Source organism: Rhagoletis pomonella, unplaced genomic scaffold, assembly GCF_013731165.1.
Source record: "Rhagoletis pomonella isolate Grant_MI unplaced genomic scaffold, Rhpom_1.0 Rhpom_scaffold_00006, whole genome shotgun sequence".
Taxonomy (NCBI): Eukaryota; Metazoa; Arthropoda; class Insecta; order Diptera; family Tephritidae; genus Rhagoletis; species Rhagoletis pomonella.
In genome coordinates this window covers 33,271,231-33,293,808 of record NW_023458560.1, presented here as the reverse complement: position 1 = coordinate 33,293,808, position 22,578 = coordinate 33,271,231, and the positions used below count along the sequence as shown (strand labels likewise).

The following is a 22,578-nucleotide window of genomic DNA, read 5'->3' as shown; positions in this document are numbered from 1 at the left end:
TATCGATATCAAGATCGGCCAAAAATATGTCGACAAAGATATCGATAAATACATCAATAACAATATTTATAAATATCTAGACAAAAATATCGATTATTCTATCGATAACAATATCTATAAATAGATATATCGATATATATAACGATTGCAAAATCGATAAAGTTATCGATATCAGGATCGGCCAAACAAAGTTGTTCTTAGAAATTGCCTTGCAAAAATATATAAAACTCAAGGCTGGACCGCATACTTTTTTTTGTTTGCTTGTAAGGTAGTACGGCCTAATGGCAGAATTGCAGTATTCAGTTTTGCATATGGAAAATGGGAGTTGAATAAAAAGTTTTCGCAGCAAGTTTGGTTGAATTTTTAAATTTTGTATATCAGATTCAGCCGTATCATGAGTTTAGTTTTCTCCGAACCGGTTCACTTTTCACTTTTCATTTCCTTGCATTTACTATGGGCGAATGAAAGATTTTCGGGTTAATTTTTTTTCGGACGAAACTTAGGACAAGGCCTATTCCATATTTTTGAGGGTGTTGGTGAAATATTTTTTTCATACCTAGCTTCATTTTCGTTTTCGTTTTTTTCGGGAAAATTACATGAAAGATATATCTACGCATAGTTGTCAATTTATACTTTTTTCCAAAGCGAAAAATTGTGTTGTCAAAAATATTTCGCGAGTTCAACACAACTACATATATATATTATACTGATTACATAAATAGAAACATTTTGTATTTCCTGTGTCTCGTTTTCTAGACTTGTTCAGAAAAACACAAACTTCCTTCAAAAACTGCATTCCTTACGTCATTATGTACATAAGAACTTTTTTAACGACTTTCGTGATTGAAGTATAGTGGTAAAAAACTTTTGACCTTGTTCTTCGCTATAGAATCCAAGATTGTCTGGGAATTGGTTAGGACGACCGATTTCGAAGTAATTTGAAGTCCAGGCAGGACGTTCTAAATCGTTCACGGAACTTAAGAAATCTGCACCCTTTACTAATATTCTTATTTGTGGGCTATCGAAAATTCTCGCCTTAATATTTTCTTTGCTTAGACCAAGACATTTTCTCATCAGGTATGTAAGAAAAATATTGGGCCGTATGTATAAAACCTAAGCAAATGCTTTTTCTTAAAATTTCAGACCCTTTACTCGATTTGCTCAAATAAAGAAAATGCAATTGCTTAGTTTTTATGCATACGGGCCCATTGCATATAAATGCAGTGAAATAGTTGGGCATTATTTTTAACTGGAAACTAACTGAGCTGACAACTAAACGCAGAGGAGCGGTCCGGTTAGAACATTACCGCCGCACACTGTGCCCTTTTTCAATATTAGCGTGCCAAAAGTCCAAAATAAAATAATTTCCGATGGCCGTGATTTTTGGCATTCTGGCTGACAAATATTCGGCTGCTAAGTCCTTCTAATAAATTCATAATACTAAGTTTCCAAGCTGCATTGAAGATTGATAATTCGCTATATATTTAAACAAAAAATATTCCAAAAAGTAAGTAATTGCGAAAACATTAAGATTTTTACTGGAGCAGATCTTTCGAATCTAACTTCATCTAATCTGGTGTTTATATGCAAACTAATAAGGAATATTTCTACTTTTAGATTTCGTAAGCACTTTTTGCACAAGTCTGCACAATTTTTTGATTTTCATTAATAAACATGGCAGTCATTCGAAGCGCACTTTTTGACGAGTGGCTTTAAGGCAAAAAAGATGATAATAATGGCGCTGTAATGAAATATATTTTAGCTAAGGTGGGAGGGGCATTGACCATGAAAGATTAAAAGAGTTTATCGGTAAGATCTGTTGTCAATTTCGTTTAAAATGGGTCTGCTGCTTTCGTATGAATTCCCGTTTTCTGCAGCTGCACTCCTACTGGTTGTCGCAAAGTGTGGATTTATCCGACGTAACATCAATATCATAGGTACATCCATTTAATAGTTACGACTTTTGGCACGCTAAAATTGAAAAAGGGCACACTGTGCGCCGTCTACAGCTACAAATCGGCCTCACAAAGTGCGCTGGATCATCACAACGCTCGCTAATTCTAAACTCCCCAAAGTTCAAGGAGCGACATGCTTTCTAGATACAGGAGCGCTGTTATCCCCGTTCACTAAAACCTTGTAAATACCCTTAAACCTTCTTCCCGGGAAACTGCAGGCAAACTACAATTTTGTAAGGCTTAATGAACTGCCGGAATGAAAATACACCAGATTCGGTCATACCAATATTCTAACTCCTTTACCCAATACTTTTATTTCCCCATTCTGCATAACACCGCCCCTAAAGCTCGAAACAAGTTATGCACTCGTATCCCTTCGAGGAAGGACTGAGAGAAAGATTCGGTCTGGGGCCACCAAGATAACTCTACAACCATATGACTCTAAACTAAAGCTAAGAATAGGATATGGGGTACACTCGAACGACTTCTCATTAGACCTCGATTTTAGGCTGCCAGACCATTGCAGTGTCTTCCGAGCCTAGATCGTGTCCATAAAAGAGGCTTACTTTAGCGTATCGAATCTTTTCCAAATCTGCCACGCAGGAACGTCTTCAACGAGATAGTGCACAGTTATCCATCGACTTAAAATCGGAAGCTGTAGCGGCTGACATAACCTATTTTATATGATTTGCGTCTTAACGAAAACTTACCACCGGATGATCGTGGGACGACTAGACAAATGTGACCCAGCTTCGACCATAAAATATCCGACGGAGTCATTCGGTTAGAGCGCCCTCTTGTCAGGAAAGTGACCAGAATTATAACTGGCCACTGCTTGCTTGATAGGAAGGCATGCTGGCAGAATGGGCTTGCGGACCAAGCACTTTTGCGGAAGCCGCCGCAACGAAGTAGAAATTGAGAGTGCTGAGCTCTACCGCTGTCACTGACCTACCCTATCGCGGGCAAGATATCGCTCATTTTACTGGCTCTATTTCTAAGCTAAGCTAGTAAAAAAGTCTTTTGTAAGATAAATGCAAGCCAGATGGTAAGATAGTTTGAAAGACTTTTGTTATTCCAGCGCAAAAGTCTTAGAAAAAAAGTTCTCTTATTCACCACAGGTCGTGAAAAGCTATTTTGAGAGAAAGCCCTAATATATCATTTAGCTTGCGTCACTCCAACAATCCCAATGGCCAAGTGGGCAAGGCACAGGGTTGCGAATCGAGAGATCTGAGTTCGAGTCCCTGCACACCGGATTTTTTGTTCAATTTAGATACTTATTTTATGTATTATTTTTCTTTTTTAATTTAATTTCTTGTTTATTGAATTTTCCTTAATGGGTTGGTTTTTATTATTTTAAAATGAAATATATTTGATTTAATTTGATTTTTAGGAACTTATTTATTTTTTTTAGTTTTTTAGTTAAATTTTATTCAAATTTTTTAGATTTTATTGCGTATAAAATAAAAAAAAATATTTTTTTTTATTAAATTCGTTTACTTTTTAAAAATTCATTTTATTTATTTTTTCTGTTTTTTTTTATTTAATTTCTCATTCTTTTGTTAGTTTCATTTTCTCTTAATTTTTAGATTATGTTGTTTTAAAAAGAAAAAATATATTTTTTTTAGTTCATTTAATTTTTAGGATCTTTGCAGTGTTTTAATTGTTTTTTTTTTGTTTTTCTTTCTTAAATAAAAATATTTTTTTGTTTTAAAGAAAGAAAAAAAAAATATATATGTATATAAAAAACTGATTGCTAAACTAATAACCTGTTTTATAAGACCCAGCTTTATATACAAAGAGGCGGGGCAATACAATTCTATCTCTTGAAATCAAGCGTGGATTTACGACATTCCCATTGCCAGAATAAAGACTTGTAATCTGAACAAGGAAAAAAAACAATATTATTTACTTCTTCTTGGGTAAAGGGTTTTGGCTTTCCTTTGAAATCGCAGCACTGTTTACAAAAAATTTGGGTTATCCGCGGCTTGTGGATAAATCATTATTCCATTTGAAGGAGGCAAAATAAGAACTTTTTAAAATCTGTTGCAGGTTCTGGGAACTTTTCAACTGTGTATTCACCACATATATAACGAAACACATTTGCCTCATTGAAATAACTCGACATCAAACAAATTGTTCTATATTGTTGACCTCTGTTATTAATGCTTTTCATACAATAAAAATGAGTGTGTTGAAAAGTTTAAAAAAAAAATTTACCTACATAAATATGTATGTATGTAGGCAAGTACAAATTTTTGGCCTCGCACCAAAGGGAAATTAATTAAAGAAAAGAGAAATAAATTTCACTTCAGGTGAAGCATTTTTCATACATACACACATACATATGTATATTAAATGCAATAAATCATGAAATCTACGCCACAATTGCAATGTACACGTATTTGAATCGGCGAGCTTGGTTTGGCTTTGCGTGGCTTGGCATTGGTGTTAATTGTTCGTTCCACACTTCATTTATAAATCTGCTTTGTTTTCTCGTGCCGCCAATTTATTCGCCACCTAAAATTGTTTGCTTCACTCGCGCGTACACACCATTTTACTCGTATATCCTATTTTAATGCTGAAACTTTTTGTTTTATTTCATTCATTTTATTTTGCTTTCACATGCTTATACTGTATGTACATATGTAAATTTGTAAGGGCGTAGCCAGGTAGGATCATCATGGGTAGCGGTCCTCCTTCAAACTTATAAGATGAATAAATTATGATGAAATAAATTATGAGATGATTAAAAAAATTGATAATAAAAAGAAAAACAAATTGTGAGTTCGTAACTATGCTCTACATTTCCACATGAGGCCTACGTTATTCTGTGCTGATACATTGAAGCAAGCGCAGCATTCTCTTTCGTCAAACTACCTGTGTCGCTATTCTTAATTTCGCGCCGCAGTCCTGCCTCACTTTTCTTATTTTTAAATATACATACCTCTCTCTTTCCTACCTTTTTGTAGCGGAACAGCTCAATAGTGGCGCGGTTAATTGGCGTCAGGGTGGCTTGGAATAATGCAACTGTTGCTGAACCTTGAAAAAGGCTGTCCACAGGGAGGAGGGATATCTCCACTGTTGTGGTATATACTGGCTGATGATCAAGTCCCTGAAAGGATTTTAAACCATATCATCAAGACCATGAAAGAACCATTAGGGGACTTGATGCAAGACGCCATAAGCATAACTTACAATTGGTGTGGGAAAGAGAGATTTTCGATAAATCCCAACAAAACTACAATCATAACTTTCACTAGAAAAATTAAGCTATTCTTTCCAGATCTAAACATAAATGATACTGTGATTCCCCTAAGGGAGGAGGTCAAATATCTAGGCATAACTCTGGATCGAAAATTCACTTCGGAGAGACATCGTAAATCTATTATTAACATAGCAACAAAATCGCTGTTTACCGCTAAACAGATTTGTGGGAAAAATAAGGGAGTTCAATCCCAAAATGACTATCTGGACTTATACTCAGATGGTCAAACCCACAATAGTGTACGGAGTACTCATATGGTGCAAAGTCAAACAACAGATATTAAAAAATTGTGCAAGATCCAGAGACTTGCGTGTCTATCTGAAGCAGGGCCGATGAAAAGAACACCCAATATATTCAAACAAGGCAACCTTGTCGGACACCTAGAAATTTTAAAGGGAAAGGAGGTCACTACGGTAAAAATCCTGTTCTCAGACCAAATTGATCCGTTACTTAGCTCTACGAAGAGGCACAAGATCATATTTCCCACTCGTGAAGATTGGAGCAGAAACCCCGAGTGGCTGCACGATGATTCACAAAAATTATATACTGATAAATCGATGGGCGATTCTGTACATCTTTTCCCTTAAGTGAAGACGCAATGATATTCCAGGCGGAACTTGCTGCTATACTTGAGACCACCCACGTCTTATTAAACAAGCAATATGTCAGAACAAAAATCTCCATATTTTGGGATAGCCAATCTGTCCAGGAAGCTCTAGATAGATACTTGCTCTCATCAAAAACCCTTATAGAGTGCCATAGAGCAATAAATGATTTAGCCACGTAGAATGAGGTTTTATTAATCTGGGTGTCATGCCAAGATAAAAAAAGGGGAGACACACCTTTTGTTGGACCTAGCCCATTTATTGTATTCAACAACAACGACATCAAAAGGGACATCAACAAGTGGACAAGCTGGAGGGACACCATCACTCAAAGAAGTTCCTTTGCTTAAGTGACAAAAGAGCTCAATCTGCGCTCTGCTAACTAGCACTAACTGGCACTTTACGTACAACAAACACATGCACATACTTGGCCTCTCTAGTACAGACATTTTCAGATTCTGTGGTGAAGAAGAGGAATCAATAATTACCACAACGCTAGCTCATCGACTACTAGGACGACTACACACTCAGCGATATTGACTCAATGCAGATTTCGCAGCAGGGGTTAATATAATTCTTGTGTATACTAAATAACTAAAGTTGAAATAGGAGACATTAGGGCGGTAGTAGCAAACCTGCAAAGGTATGAAGAGATTGGGTGATCGATTCCCACTGCTCATTTTTATCCCGTCGATGAGAAGTTTCTTCTTCGTTATAAGGCCCAACCATCAGTTGGATAGAAGCACCTTTCCTATGGAGAGCCCGGTTATTTCAAGCGCACATCCGTAATGGAGAAAATACATATCTGCTACTCTTCACTAGGAAATACAAGATTCCGAACTGGTTTAAGCCTAAGCTGGATGGGGTGATCCTCCAAGTGAAGTAAATCACCAAGTATCTCAGAATAATACTGGATAGTAAGCTGTCGTTGCGTTTCAATGTAGAGAAGTGGCCTCCGTGGCATTCTATGCATGCAGAAAGATGATTACCTTCTCTTTCTCATCGGATCATTAGGGAGATAGTAAGGCCGATACTGTTCCATGTGGTATTGGCTTGGTGGCCGGCAATGGATAAGAAAACATTTCCTAGAAACATGACAGATACTTAGCATTAAACCAACGGCAGCACTGTATACCATGTTGTAGCACCTCTTGGCGGCGGACCTATCGGCCAAGAATATAGCGTCATAAACTGCCACCAGGCTTCATCTTATGGGGCTGTTTGCCTGCAGGTCCTACGGTCACAGTAGTATAGCGTCAAGTCGGTCGAGTTGACTATGTGATCCCGGATTGGCACTTTGAAACGAACTTCGAAGCAACTATAGCGGCCGAAGGCTGGCTTAATGGCATGAAAAGTGCTGGCTCGGCCTCAGTAAATCCTATAAGCAGGTTAATCTTTATACATATCTACAGTCAGGCTGCGATAAATTCGCTACTATCGCACAGCCTTTCCCTAGAAGTGTGGCGCAGTCCAGAGAAGCTCTGGATTACCAATAATGAAGTACATCGACATTGGGTTCCGGGACACACCGGCATTGCGGGAAACGAGAAGGCAGACTGGCTTGCCAAAGAGGGCGCTTCGTCGGAAACCATGCTGATAGAGGAAATGCCGATTTCCCTCCAAGAGATTAATTGGGAACGCAACCTGTCCGTGATGGGGAAAGCGCAGAAGGCATGGAATAAAACGCAAGGCTGCAAAGGGTCCAGGATTATGTCCTTTCGCTCAAGAGGGATGACGCTAGGCTACCGGTAGGTATTCCAATGGGACATTGTCTGCTGGCAACGCGCGCCTTTAAACTGGCTCTGACCAATGAGAAGATATGTAGAAGGCCCGCTGAATTCGTATCTGTGTTTTGCTCAATTTGCTCGAAATTTTGAGGGTATACGAGTCAAACGGACCTCAGATTCGGATTCAGCGGGCCGAATAACATGTCGATAGGAGGTTCTGGTTAAATGCACACACAACTTTTTTTTGTGCCGGTGTAATTTAAGAGTTCGCTGAAAATCCGAGGCGTACTTCTACTTAAGTAGTTAGTATAAAAATGGTTTAACAAAAAAATGAAAAAATAATGTATTTATTGAAATATTTACCTTTGCCCCACTAAATTACCTCCTGGCTACGCCCTTATATATATGTACGTATTTTGTACACGCTACTGCTGCTTGCGCTTTTATTTTATTTTAATTTATTTGTTTCTGTTCTGTTTTGTTTTGTTTTTTTTTTGTTTTGTTTTGTGTGCTGCTTTGGCGAATTTTTTCCACTGTGCCGCACTCACTCGCACTACCACCGCAGGGTGTTGAATCGACTTTTTTCCCCAGTCGCATGAAAAAGTATCCGAGTGGTTTGTTAACTTCTATACCAGCGATGGATTTATCCGTTATACCCAACACAATACTGATGGTAATGTACACAGAAAAAAAAAGAGAAGAAAGCAAACACACACACACACACACACACACACACACAAATAAAGAGTTCAAGTGATTGGCATGCAGTTATGTGCATGTTTATTGTGTAGGTGTAGGTAGTTGTAATGGCAATCGTAGTTGTAGTTGTTGTGGTTGTGTATTTTGCTGTTGCACGTTGCTGGTTGCGCATTGCATGCATCGTTTGGCAATTGCATTTATGCGGCGGCTTGCAGGTGCGCGCATAGCTGTAGGTCTATATTTGGCCATGTCGTCCATTAGCTGCCGCCAAAGTAACATTTTATTTTTTTGTATTTTTTTAACTTTTTTTTTTTAAATGTATATAGTATGGTTGTTGAAATACATTGTGAATATTTACATATATTTTTTGTTGTTTTGCATGTCATCGGGGAATATTTTTGAGTGCAGAAATGCCGGCTTTAGAAGCCGTGTGCGACAATACCTGCGGTTTGTTATTTTCTGAATTAGTTTTTTTTTCGTCCATTTGCAATTCTTAATAAATATTTTACCATTGAAATTCAAAACAACTTCCTTTGCTACGCGTTTGCATATTGAGTGCAAGTTTGAAATTGCAATATTTTTAAGTAAAATTTGTACTCCCTTTTTTGATAAATTTTTATGCATTACTCTAAAAATATATTTTTATACATACATACATGTGCATTTATGTACGCATGTATATACATATGTTACTTGTTTGCAATGCATTTGCATATATGTATGTACTTTAATGTACCCACTGTACTTGCACATGGAGTTCAATAAATGCTTTGAAAAGCGTGCAACTTTCTTTTCGAGTGCCTATACAAAAATATTTACTGGTATTTACGTACATAAATACATATGTATGTATGTATGTACATTAGAGCGTGCCGGATAGAAGTTTGCCGTACACCCCTGAGGTGAATTTATTTTTGGAGGGCAATTTCGAAATTTTTTCCCAGAGACATAACTGTTATAAGAGAAAAGAATAAAAATAAATTGATAATTATTATAGTAAGATAAAAAGTTTTATAGCCATCTACATATAACTAATATTCGAAGACTTATATTGGAAGTATTCATATAACGCGATAAACTAAATTTATAATTTTATCACGTTTATCGGCAGTTTGTGATGTTAGGTGAATACCCCTATTTTAAAAGTATTTTCATAATAATTATCAGCGAGATAAATTTTTTAAGTCTTAAACGACTTTTTTTTTTACTTACATTAGGGGTGTTCTCGATCCGTTGCTTTCTGTCTAGCAGGGTGCATAGATAGCTGAAATAGCATGATTGGATAATTTTGTTGTTGTTTTAACACATGTAACGGATCGAGAATACCCCTATTAAAAAAGTCTTTTCATCATTGTTAAAAGTGAGAGTTTTTTATGTCTTAAAGGACACGACTTGTTCAGTACTTTCCGGTACTATTTCGGTACTTTTTCGGGACTACTTCCGAATTAGTCCAGAACTGCGCCCGAACTGCGTTCTAACGAGTCTCGAAATGAATCCCAATAGTTCCCGCACTTGTTCCGAAATGATCCCGAACTAGTCCCGAAATGGTACAGAACAAGTCTTGTCCTTAAAGACTCAAACAAAAGACTTTCATACTAAATAAATTTATAAAAATATATCTTGCGCATTATTATTGGATACGGAAAGAATTTTATAATGTAAAGAAGTCTCAAAATAATATGTATTTTTTTCACACATAATACAGTGCAACAAATTTCAAAAAGTTGGAGGTGATGTGCATCGAACCAACAGCATTGGATTAAGCTGGTCAAATAATGCAAAAATACCAAAGGATTTGAAAAAGTTTGTTACCATTTCGTTTGCCTGTAGCAGGCTTTTTTTTGGAAGAACATGGGCATTGAGCTGAAGGCTGATAGAGTGGCTCTACCGTATGATCGTCCGTCCATCTTACGTACCACCCTTATGTAACTTTTGCTAAGAATGTATTTTCAATATTCCTGTAGAACTACTAAACAAATATTTTATAGCCCAATGCCCATAGTTGTCACCGAAAAATGTTAAAGTGCGACCCGTAGAATCGGCCCAAACATTTTTTTTCTCCAAATTGCCTTGCAAAAATACTTCAGACTTAGAGTTGTACGGCGAATTTTTTTTTGTTTGGATTTAAGGTAGTACAGTCTAATATATGTTTGTTTGTGCATACAAACACACACGCCATACTCGACTTCTTTTGCAACAAAGCGTTTTTATAGAGAGCACTTGAGAAAGTGTTTCGCGTTGGTGCGTTGTCTTCTTGAGCACACTTGACTTCGTTTTTATGAAAGCGTCAAGTTTTTTTTTTCTTCATTGAAAAGCAACTTTGCTATTTCGTGCGTGTTTGGAGGTATAAAAAAAAACAGATTGTGTTTTGGTTTGAAATTTTCATTCGAAGTATTTTATAACAAAGGGCTTTATGTGATATGCCATATTTGTGGCTCCTATATTTTTAATTTATTTTAGCGTACGCTATAAGCATATATTGTATTTCACCAGTCCCTCACCGTGCTGAGTTTATGCAAAGATTTCCGAAATTTCTAACAATTTCCAGTTGCAGTGTAATATAATTTTTAATAAAAGAAAATATTTCAAACAATTATTTTATAGCTGTTAAGTATCAATTAAACGTTACTAAAAGTCTGAAAGAATTTTAAATTTAATTTTCGGAGGCGAAGTGATGCCAAAACCCAGGTTAAAATACTTAAACCCATATTAAATCTGTTTGCATCCTCAGGTAATTTTTTTATGTGTTTTTAGAATAAATGGAAATAAAGGGTTAAAATTCATATCGGAGCGAAATATGTAGTTTGGGTGCATATAGTAAAATATCACAAGGAATAATTTTGCAGAAAATTCTTACCCATTAGCTTTCTCACCAAAGGGTCGTTTTGACCACTTTTTTCGATAAGTTTAGATACAATGGCATTTGGGCGGTCGTTGGAGGGTTAAAATGTTCTAGAAAGCCATTTTCCGGATTAGCATTTTTGATAAGGAAGCATCGAGGTGGCTAGATGAATGTTGCATATTTCAAGGGGGCATATTTGTTTTTTTTTATGGACTTTTACGTCCTTTGTATAAAGATTTTTTCTGAGAATACCTCTATTCAGACTTTCGAAAAAACGACCCACTACTACTAACTTAATGTGTAAGCGCCAATCTACTTATTATTATCTCTAATTTTTATCCATTTTTTACTTATTCTAAAAACATTCAGTAAAAAAATCACAAAAATTTAATATGGCCATAAAAAATGTTTTCCCTGAGAATGGAAAAAGATATGGAAGTTTTACTATAAGGGTCACGGTTTTCGACCTGAGTTGGAGTCATTCCGCCCCCAAAAATGTTGTTGTTGTTGCACTCTTGAGATAAGCTTAGTATCCAGCTCTCATGAAAAGTAAAATCGAAAAGTAAGAGCGCATCAGCAGAGCAATGGGGCAATTCTGCATAACATGGTATCTAAAAAGTTTTGCGTAAGGCAAACGAAGGACAGATTGGTTGGAAAGATAGCGAAAAGACGTTTCTTATTCTTGTACAAAAGTCTAAGAAAAAAGCTCTCTCATTCACCACTGGTGGTGAAAAACTATTTTAAGAGAAATCACTTGCATATCATTTATGCAGTGATCGGACTTCTACCACATTGTGGTAGATCTGCCACTTTTCTGAGCATCTACCACATCTACCACTCAAGGTCTGAGATTTGCGACATATTCGAGTTTTTGTGTAGTTTTATTTTCGCTCGACATAATTTTCTTGATTTTAAGAGCAAAAATTGTCCAACACTAAACGGTATATGGTAACAAGAATGATATAATACAAGATTCCGCATTCCCGGAATAGTAAATTTTCTCAGTAATAAATTTTTCGACCGAAACCGTGGTTTTATTGTATTAAATTGCAAAATATATGATTTATAAAAAGAATTAAATAATAGCGAAAATGTTAAAAAACGGCATTTTTTGTGAAAGTATTAGCAAATTTAAGTGCATCTAAAGTTTCTGAGGCGTTGTTTACTTTTACTTGAGAATTGTCAAAATCGGCAAATCCCAATTAGCTGTTTCTGGACGTGCCACATTTGTTCGCTACTTCGTGATGTGATAAAAAGAAAAGCTGGCAGCACTCCACAAGGTTGCAGAAATTTCTTAAAATATGTTCGAAAAATATTTTGATATGAAAGGAACTGCTTTACACTGTCAAGGAAAAAAATTGCCAAAACTCAACGCAATTTTTAGCAACTTCTATCTTGCACTTTATTATACTAAAATTAAATTTTTTTTAGAGTCTAATTAAAAAGTTTGCAATTTAGGTGAAACCTTGCAGAATTTTTTTAATTTTTGTACAAAGTTTGATCCAAACCCAGAGATCTACCACATTTTTTTGAAATCCACCACATTATTTTCCAGATTCTACCACACAGAATTTTTTTAAAGTCCGATCACTGCATTTATGTAGCTCGCGTCGCTCCGACAGTCGCAATGCCCGAGTGAGCAGAGCACTGGCGTGCAATTCGAGAGATCTGAGTTCGAATCCTCTTTTTTTTGAATTGTAATATTTTCAACAGAAAAATATACAAGTTTTAGTTTTGCTTAATTTTTATAAACTATTTTATGTATTTGTTTTCTTATTTTACCTTAATTTTTTTTATTAATTTAATTCTCTTTTAATTTTTAGATGCTATTCTTTTAAAGAGGATATAATTTTTTGACTTCATTTAATTTTTAGGAACTTGTTTATTTTTTTTTTTAATTAAAACTCTTTCTATTTTTTTAGTTTATATTTTTACTTTTTAGATTTTATTGTCTAAGGGCCGTTTTTTATGTAACCTTTAACTTTAAAGCTCACTTTATATGTAAAGGTTACATTGGTTTGCAACCAAGAAATATACTACTACAAATGCCGATAATAGAAATGCTTTACTTTAGACATAGCTATATATTTGAAAGCTATCTTTAAATATTAAGTGAGCCTTAAAGTAAAGGTTTCTTGAAAAAAAACGGTCCTAAAAAAGATAAATCTGTTTTTATTTCATAAAATTTTTAGCAACATATTTTATTTATTTTTATTTTTTAGTTCTACTTGATTTCCTTTTATTAATTTTATTTTCTTTTAATGTTTAGATTTTATTGTTTTAAAAAACATTTTTTTTTAATTTTTATGATATTTTTTGTTTCCTTTGAATTTATTTTTCCACTTTTAGATTTTGTTTTAAACAGAAATTTCTTTATATTCTTTTTAATTTGTTATTACAATTTCCTTCGTTTTGATTTATTTTTTACTTTTCCTAATTTAATTTTTAGATTTTATTGTTTTAAAAAGAAAAATAAATATATATATATATATATATATATGCTTAATTTCATTTAATTCTTAAAAATATTTTTATTTTTTCTTGCTTTATTTTCATTTAAATTTTTAATTCGATTTTCTTTTATTTATTAATACTTATTATTAATTTTCTTTTATTTTAATATGATTTTTGAAAAACTTATTGCTAAAAGGCGAATGCCAAAGGTGCGTTCACACCGAGAGCGGAGCCGAGCCCAGCGAAGCCGTGCTGAGCTTAGTGAAGCTTTCAAACTGCTGTAGGTAAATGAAAGTGTTCATACAGCAAGCCTTTTCAGATGCGTTTTAGAGCTGAAAGTAAAGCAGTTTTTGATTTTAAATTTTCTATTAAATTTTTCAGATTCATGACGGTATTGCAAAGAAGATATTAACATTTTCAAACAAAAACGAATTTTTCAACTAATTTTTTTAACAAAATTGAGCAAATATTTTCTCGGATTTTAATTGACGGTAAGTTTTGTGGTATCTTTGTAGCCGAGCTCATGAGAAAAGCTCTGCTCCGCTTCATTCAGTGTGAACACCCGGAGATTCGCTTCGATCCGCCTTTCTTCGCTCTGCACTGCTCGGCTTTCTGTGTGAACGCACCCTAAGACCTCCTCGTTAGCATATTTTTCAATTAGTAATTCGAAATACGGTAAATAGCTTTCAAGACAGTTGCCAGAATTGACAATTGTCTAACGAAAGACTTTTGCCTTTCTAAAGACTGTGGTGAGTTGAAGGACAGTTGCCAGAATTGCCCTGCAAGTCTTCATCGCTCCTGTTATGACAATGCAAATAATTCGGTGCAATTAACTCAATTTTGTACTTGTATTTCTTTGTGTATCCTTAGTGGATGGGGGTGTTCAAAAAATTGAAGTAACTGAGCCAACCTCGTTTTCGGAATAGCAAAAAATACTTCAACCCAAAATTATTTTGTGGTACTAAACTTACAACAGAGCAATGATACAAACATACAGCTGAGCATACGAACTTTTCGTTCGTAGCCCTGTGGGGAAAATCTCTAGTTCTGAACTGGTGCGCTTCTAGTACATTTAGACCCAGTACTGGTTCGCGATAAATCTGTTTTGCATGCAAGCAACTGGCGAATTTAAAATGGCGATGTCCTAGGAAGTGTCAATCGCCCCCCGCTGCAACCCTTTTTCGATAGTTCCGAACTACTTCTATATTCTATAGTTCCGAACCAGTTCTAAAATCGACAGACGAAAGAAAAAAGTATCATGATTTTTCAATATTTTTGGTCCTTCCGTGTGTGCGATTTTAAGTTATTTTGAAAGAAATGTGTTTTCGATTTGAAATTAAATTTGTTTGAATGATTGTAAGAAATGTACGTTTACATACCTTTAGCTGTAGCTGAGTTTGCAGAGGTGCTCGCTGTTAGATTCCAGACGGTCTCAAGATGTTGAAATGTTAACACAAATTTTGGTTTTGTATTACCAAGCTATGAAAAAGCATCTGCGAAATGCAGAATAGAAGCGAACTTGAACGAAAAAGCCGCCGAACACATATCTATGTAAAGTAAACAAGCCACCTGCTGCATCTCTTTTTCGATAGTTCCGAACCAGTTCTAAATTCGTCACTTTAGATATAGATTTCTAGTGAAGAAACTGAAAAAAATTAGTTTCTTAAAAGTACGACTTTTCGCCGATTTTGGACTGGTGGGGATCTAGCTCCTATCAGACTAGTTCCTTTTTGGCGATAAAGACTTAGTATGAAACTAGAAATTTGATTCACTAGTCCGTGGTTTCCCGGCAGGGAGGTTATCTTAGTGCTCAACACTTTTACATGCATATATGGGTTATTAGGGTGGTCTTTAAAAATATCAACATCTAAATTTTGCATGCGGACCCTTTTATTTGGTTTTACGTACAGAATATAGACATCTACGAAAGTTTCAAAATTGTAAACAAATTTTTAGAGATAGAATTTTTTTATCGACTAAATTTTCACGGTGATCACTGATCAGCTCAGTATATTGAAACTCATATTAACTCGTAAACTCGATTAAAATTTTGGTTTCTTGAAATTCATTCTTGAATTCGTTTATTTTCTTCTAGGTAGAAAATAAAGACATACACGAAAATAAAAAAGTATAGAGAAAATTTAAAAAACTTTAATTAAATCGCTGTAATTTGATAAAATTTTTGCTTTGATTAGCTTTACCTCAGCGTATTGGAACTTATCTATATAAAGTAAAAAACTCTAATTAAAATTTTTGTATTTGACTTCTAAATTATGTATGGGCACCCCTTTATTTTCCTTTAAGTACAAAATAAAGACATCTACGAAAAAAAAAATTTTAAAAAAAATTTTGGTTTGAAATAATTTAAGTTTTTTGAAAATCGCAAAAATTTAAAAAAAAAATTCTGCTTTGATCAGCTACAATTAAATGCATTGAAACTTATTTATATAAGTTCAGAAACACTATTTGAAAAAATAAGATAAAAATTCGAAAAAAATTTTTAATCTAAACTAAGGTTTGAATTTTTTTTTTTATCGCAAAAATTCGACAAAATTTCTACTTTGCCCACCTATAATGCAGGGCATTGAAACTTATTCATATAAGTTTATAAACTCGTTTTTTAAAAATTTTATAACTCAGCGTATTGGAACTTGCTCATATAGATTCATAAACACGATTTTTTTAATATTTAAATTTTCCAACCCTACGACCATAAAAAATGTGTTTAAAGTTTGGAAATTTTAGTGGATGTTTTGATTTTTTACGCAGAACGAAAAAGCGTGCCCCTTGATGTTATAATATTTTTAAGGACAATCCGAATGTACAGACAACATACATACATATATGTACATAACTGCCTTATTGTGCTGTATATCAAATGCAATTACTTTTCCTTCCTTCTACAGCATAGATATCCTTCAATAGCAGAAGTGCAACCAATCAAGCGAATGAATGAGATTTCCATTTCGCCAACCAAACACTTTTACTGCACACTTTACTTAAACATGCACGCATATGGACATACAGATATACCAACATTAAATACAGGCACTTCCGTCACTGCGGTGCGATGGCGTTGCACTTTGCCTGTACCATATTTTATAAGTTGCATATAAGCTTGAGGGTGTGTATGTATTTTGTATTCACTTGTGGATATGACAGTACCTATTCAAAATTCTTTGCATATGCATATGAATGATGTGTATGTGTAGGTGTCTGTTTATTTCGATTTGCATCAGCGTTTGATATTTTCCACTTTGTATGCAATCATACATTAATGCAGCTGCTCAATTGCGCATATTGCAGTTTGACTATGCCACTACTGCTGAGCAAAGAAATTACACACGCATGTATGTATTTATATTTATGCCTATACGAGCATAGGTAAATGCATATGCACTCATGCCTGCTCTCAAATATACATACTTCAAAACTCATGCACATTTGTGTATGACTATGAATTTTATTTTACACACATATGCAAATAGTATTTATATGAATTTCAATATTATTTGTTTCTACGCAATTTATTTGGAGTTGGAAAAATAGCTTCAATGTGATTTATGGTCGAATTTTTGTACCCAGTTGAAAATGGTTCACCAAGGACAATAACGTCAGCGAATCATACATATACATAGCTGATATGTGCTGACCGAATAGGTCTGGGTTTCTTCATTTTTTCTCTCCTACGTCCTGAAAATTTCGTTACGAATAAGGTGATTTTTGCCAGCGGTTTAGTCACACTTCCACACAGCGGCCAGAAAATCAAAAAAAAATAAATTTGATATTTGTTTAAATTTCCCTCAACCGGTTTGTCATAACTTCAATAATCCCAATAGGTTAGGTTTGGTGGCAATCCCAGAAGTAAGAAACTCACTTTGGCAATTAAAAGATTATCCTTTGTGGTACCACATTTTGAGCGGCACCCAATACTTAATCGATACAACTTCTCGAGCCGATTATATAATTACGAATTCTGCCAATCTCAATGCCCCAGAGCTAAAGTATTTCAACCTTAGCCTCGCGAAAGCTGGACACCTAAGAATCTAGTGTTTAGGTGAGTCCATCTCGTCATCTTCCGGGCCTTACTGAATTGATACCGATTGGACAGCACACCAAGCCGCTCCTTATTCGACAATAACATTTCAAGGGTACCCTTTCTAGCAAATTCGCCTGCCAAAAAGTTCTCCCGCAATGCCGCTGTGACTCGGAACCCATATAAACCTAATACAGGACTATTCCGACGCAACTGAAAGAGAGGGCAGACGTCCTTTAACTAAATTAGAGCGCACCTCCAATAAACTTAAGACCCTCATAGCTGCTTGGCCATCAGAATAAACACCCACCTCTCTAAAGTCATCACACTTCTGAGCAGCGACTATACTGCCTCCTTAATAGCATCCACTTTTGCCTGAAACAGAATCCCTTAGTCCTGAATCCGGAACTTAGTACTGATGTAAAGCTCTCGATAGAATACCCCTCCGTCCGTGATCCGTGATGAAATCCACTGCTCCCCCTCTCAAGAAATTACGCCCGGTCCAATTCGCCCTGGAGATTTGGCAGCGAAGAAGCTCCTAGCAGCCATTTCGGTGTCTTCCTTGCTTTTTCCTCGATGTTCGGCTTCCATTGCAGCTTCCTATCGAAGATCAAGCCTAAGTACGTGACCTTGGCAGATATCTGTAAGTGCTGACCTCCAACAGAGGGACGACCAGTGCAGGGATTTTATACTTTCTAGTCAATAAGATCGGTTCTGTCTAACTGGGATTGATGGCGAGGCCACTTCTGGCCGACCAGTTTGTAACCAAATTAAGATACCGTTGTGAAAGTTAATAACGGGTATAAAAGTACCAAGTTTAACCATAAGTACAACATCGTCTGCGTAGGAAATTCCCCGACAACCGCGTTTTTCCATCTCCTCTCGCAGATCGTTGACGACTACGACGCAGAGAAAGGGTAAGAGGACTCCCTCCTGAGGAAAGTCCCTATTAACTGTGCGATGCAGGCAAGCGCTGTACCATACTGCCATGATAGTTCTGCAAGCATTACTTCCGACAGGGTAGTAAGCCCCTCGATACCGGGGAAGCATCCTACGACAAAATCTTTATGAGTAAAGGCTTCTGCCGTCAACCTTAAAATTTTGTCCTATGCAGTTTCTACCGACCATCATTTACTATAAGCGTGTTGATCGATCTCGAGGAGGTGCAGGTCAACCAGTAGCTCCACCGTTTTCATTAGAAACGTAAGATCTTTTTCCGGCCTCCGGTATAAACACCACCTTGACAACCCTCTAACCTTCGGGAATACATATACCCTTATCATACACAGCTCGCGTAGAGATCCTGGGGATTTGAAGTGTTTGAACGAATTTATTGCCCAAGTCAGGCAACGGTCATCTAGAAGGTAAGAAAAAGCAGCGCAATTTCCACGTACTTCCCTTAAAGAAATTTCATCTGGGGAAGGATTAAAAAGAAAGTGAGTATATAGGAGCAGACTCAAAACCCCCATACACAACCCTAATGGCTTGAAGAAATTTGAAATTTCGCTTGGTTTATCAAGCTTCTAGTGTGAGTTATTTCGCTCTTTATAATGCTCTTTATGCTTTTAAGGCGACTTTCATGACGTCTGGTGTTTGTTTCGTACTGGGCTGCTGTGTATGTGCTGGTATGAGAAATTTAAAAGTGGTGACTGATCATATAGAAAACGTTCCGCCACAACAGTTAGTTATTAAAGCTGTTGAAGCAATAAAAGGAATACAAGTGTAAAACAAAAGCAAAAATCTATGCAATCTGAGTATGCAGAACAAACAGAAATTCGTGGCAGTATGGTGTAGTTGCTCGGGTGTGATTGTAAATTTATTTGTGCACACAGTTAAGTGCCTAAATTTTCGCTTGGTATTAGGGATTTGTAACTATGTAAATGTAGTATGGCTTTACAATGCTCAGGCGTAATGTAAAAATAAAGAATTTCGGGATATTCGGGTCTTGGGACTTCTTCTGGATTTGCGGAACTATTTAAGAATTTTCAAGATTTTTGGGTTTCTCGGGCCTCTTTATTATTTTCAAGACTTATTCGGGATTCTCGGGACTATCGCGGGATTTTCGAGAATCATAAAAAAAAAGTCCCGTACTACTGTTAGGTGGCTCATATCCCTAATCTTTATCTAATGCAACTGTTATACTAAAATTGAATGGGCTATAAAAATGCTTACTTAGAATTTTGCAAAAAAATCTGAAAAGTAAGTTGCACAAAGTTTAGAGATTTTTTTTTTTTTTTTGGGAGTAGTATGAACTACATATATCTTTATAAAAAATTATCGAAAAATGGTAGTGTCTCTATATTTTCGAGATTCTCAAAACTATTTGTGATTCGACACCTCTTCGGGAATGGGGGAACTATATCAGGAATTTCGTAGTTTTGGGGTTCTCGAAACTATTTCGAGATTTTCGAAACTATATCGATATTTTCAGAATTACCTCGGGATATTCGGGTCTTTGGGACTTATTCTTTATTTTCGGGACTATTTCAGGATTTTAAAGGTCTTCGGCATTCTCGGCATTGGGACTACTTTGAGCTTTTTATTCTGGATTATCGGAACTATATTATGTAGGGGTTTCAAGACTATTTCGGAATTTTCGGGTTTCTCGATACTATTTTAAGATTTTCAAGACTATATAGGGTTTTCAGAACTACCTCAGGATTGTAGGCGCTATTTCGCAATTTTCGAGACTACTTCGGTATTTTCAGGACTATTTCGGGTCTTTCGGAAAAGTTATCGATTTTCGATGCTGTTTTGGGTTATTAGGGGCTTCTTCGGGATTTTCAGAAATAAAATTGATTCGTGATTTGCTTCGTTGAGCAGAGATTAGGTGAGGTGGATTGAGTTGAGTTGAGGTGAATTAAGGTGAGGTGAGTTGAGGCAGGTAGAAGTTAAGGTGTTAATTGCTTTAGTTTTTCCTAAACCATAAATTATAAACATTTTTTTTTTAATTTAGAATTTAGACATCCCGAAAATTGGTACTTTAAATACAAAAGAATGTAAGAATACCCATCATTAGGCCAATTCTAGTTATTAGTAAGCTCTTCAACAGCAACCGAACACTAAGCGTTTACTTGGTGGTTCTTAACATAACTGAAACTGGATTTTCTTAGTCATAATACTTGTAGCTCGCTAATTGAGTAGATTGTAAATACTTGCAAACATTGTTTATTTGTGAATAAAAACTGCCATATTTGGAAATATGTTTGCATGAACTCGTTATTTATTAATTTGAACCTATTCGTGATACTAAATAAATCAGAGTGACTAAAAAATTCTTAGACATAAGGCATATAACAATGAATTTAAACAAATGTATGTACATTAGGATTGATCACAAAAAAAAATTGCGTTTTTTTACCGGAATTATAAGAAGTATTACTGACTTCGGTCAAAATATTTCGCAAAAATATTAAGATTTTTGTGAGCTGGATCCTCAAAAAATCGCATTATTTTGATACCGCTGATAAAAATTTGTAACATTTTTATGCAGACCTTTTAAGCTTAAACTCTAATATCATCTGAGGTTATTTTAAAGAAAAAAGTATTTTTTAAAACTAATTTCATTTATGAAAAACACGATTTTTGGAGGTACTTTCAAATAGTTCCAGCTAACTTAATTCCCTATATTTTTTCGAAATATTTTGTCGGAAGTCCTAAATATAATACATTTTATATTTCCGATGGAAAAACGAAACCATATGTGCATATTTGTATGTATACTCTGTTATTAACAAAATATAATTAAAATTAGCATTGATTGTGTGCCATGCCAACTGCTTGACCGGAATGTGGACTTTTTATTCCGCCCTCTGTACATAAATTTATACTAAATATTTAGATGCTTTACATTTTTATTCCCTTTTAAAATTTCCCCTGTAATAAATATGTTCATTTGTATTTACAGACACATTGTTTGTAACATTTGTACAATTTTAAGTGCATGTGCACTATTGAATATAACAAAAAGCTTAACGCCCATCAATAACTCTAAATTTATTTCTCTTTCCTTTCCCTTTCACTTAGGATCAAGATACTACCACAGTGATACCCGAAGAAACCGATCTAAGTAATTCAAAGATCACTGTCTCCAGTCAAGATGAAGTTAAACATCACCACGCTAATGGCAAGCGATCGAGTATATCTGAGGATCGTATGGATAAGGATGATGCTACATGATTTGCAGTTAAAAAGCATTGAACGCCACATACATACATACATACATAGATAAATTTATATACATATGTATATATGTATGTATATGTGTATGAAAAGAGTGATATTAAATAAATGCAAAGAAAAATTTACAAATATTAAATAAACGAAAATTAGGCGACCAATGCTGCAGCGCGCATAAAACATTTATAAAAATTTCAACAAATAAGTTCCATTTCCGTTTTTGTGTTTACATGGCTAGAAAAATAACATACAAACATACATTTATTCGTGTTAAACAGCAAAGTATTTCTAATTATAATTAATATTTGTTAGCTGTAATGTTGATTATTTTAGCAAAGTTGAATTGTTTTGTTTGATTTATCGTTTGTTAGTTTAAGCAACGAGAATCGCTAGTAATTACTTTTATTTGATAGAAATTATTTTAATTTTACCAATACATAATTCTATTTCCATATACTTTTTGTTATCTGTATTGTATGTGTATATGTATTATTTGCTATTTTCAAAACCACTTCAAGCTATTCCTCAAATATAAATATAGTAGATATGTGTATTAAAAATGTCTTTACTGTTCATCCAATTGGTTTTGTTTCATTTTTTTTGGGGCGAACTTATGCGAGAAATGCAGGCTGGTTATTGTTTAGATCTTTAGAGATACATGTACATTAGACTGCATCACTCCTCATACAAAAAAAAAAAAAAAAAAAAAAAATTCGGTACCGTTTTTCCATTGGAATTATAAATTTTTTTTATATTTTAAGACGTCCACCAAAATATTTCGGAAAAATATTAAGATTTACGTGAGCTGGACCGATT

At 35.0% G+C, this 22,578-nt stretch overlaps 1 protein-coding gene across 2 annotated transcripts in view; it reads left to right on the top strand.

The window, feature by feature from the left end:
- Positions 1-22,290, top strand: part of LOC118740595 — a gene marked incomplete at its 5' end in the record, with an annotated part of 46,838 nt that extends 24,548 nt beyond the window's left edge. The window contains 2 exon segments of one of the 2 annotated variants that reach the window (XM_036472194.1): positions 8,118-8,225; positions 21,610-22,290. In XM_036472194.1, coding sequence (XP_036328087.1) covers positions 8,118-8,225; positions 21,610-21,762 — 261 coding nt within the window. 2 annotated transcript variants of the gene reach the window in all.
- Between the last annotated feature and the right edge of the window lie 288 nt (positions 22,291-22,578).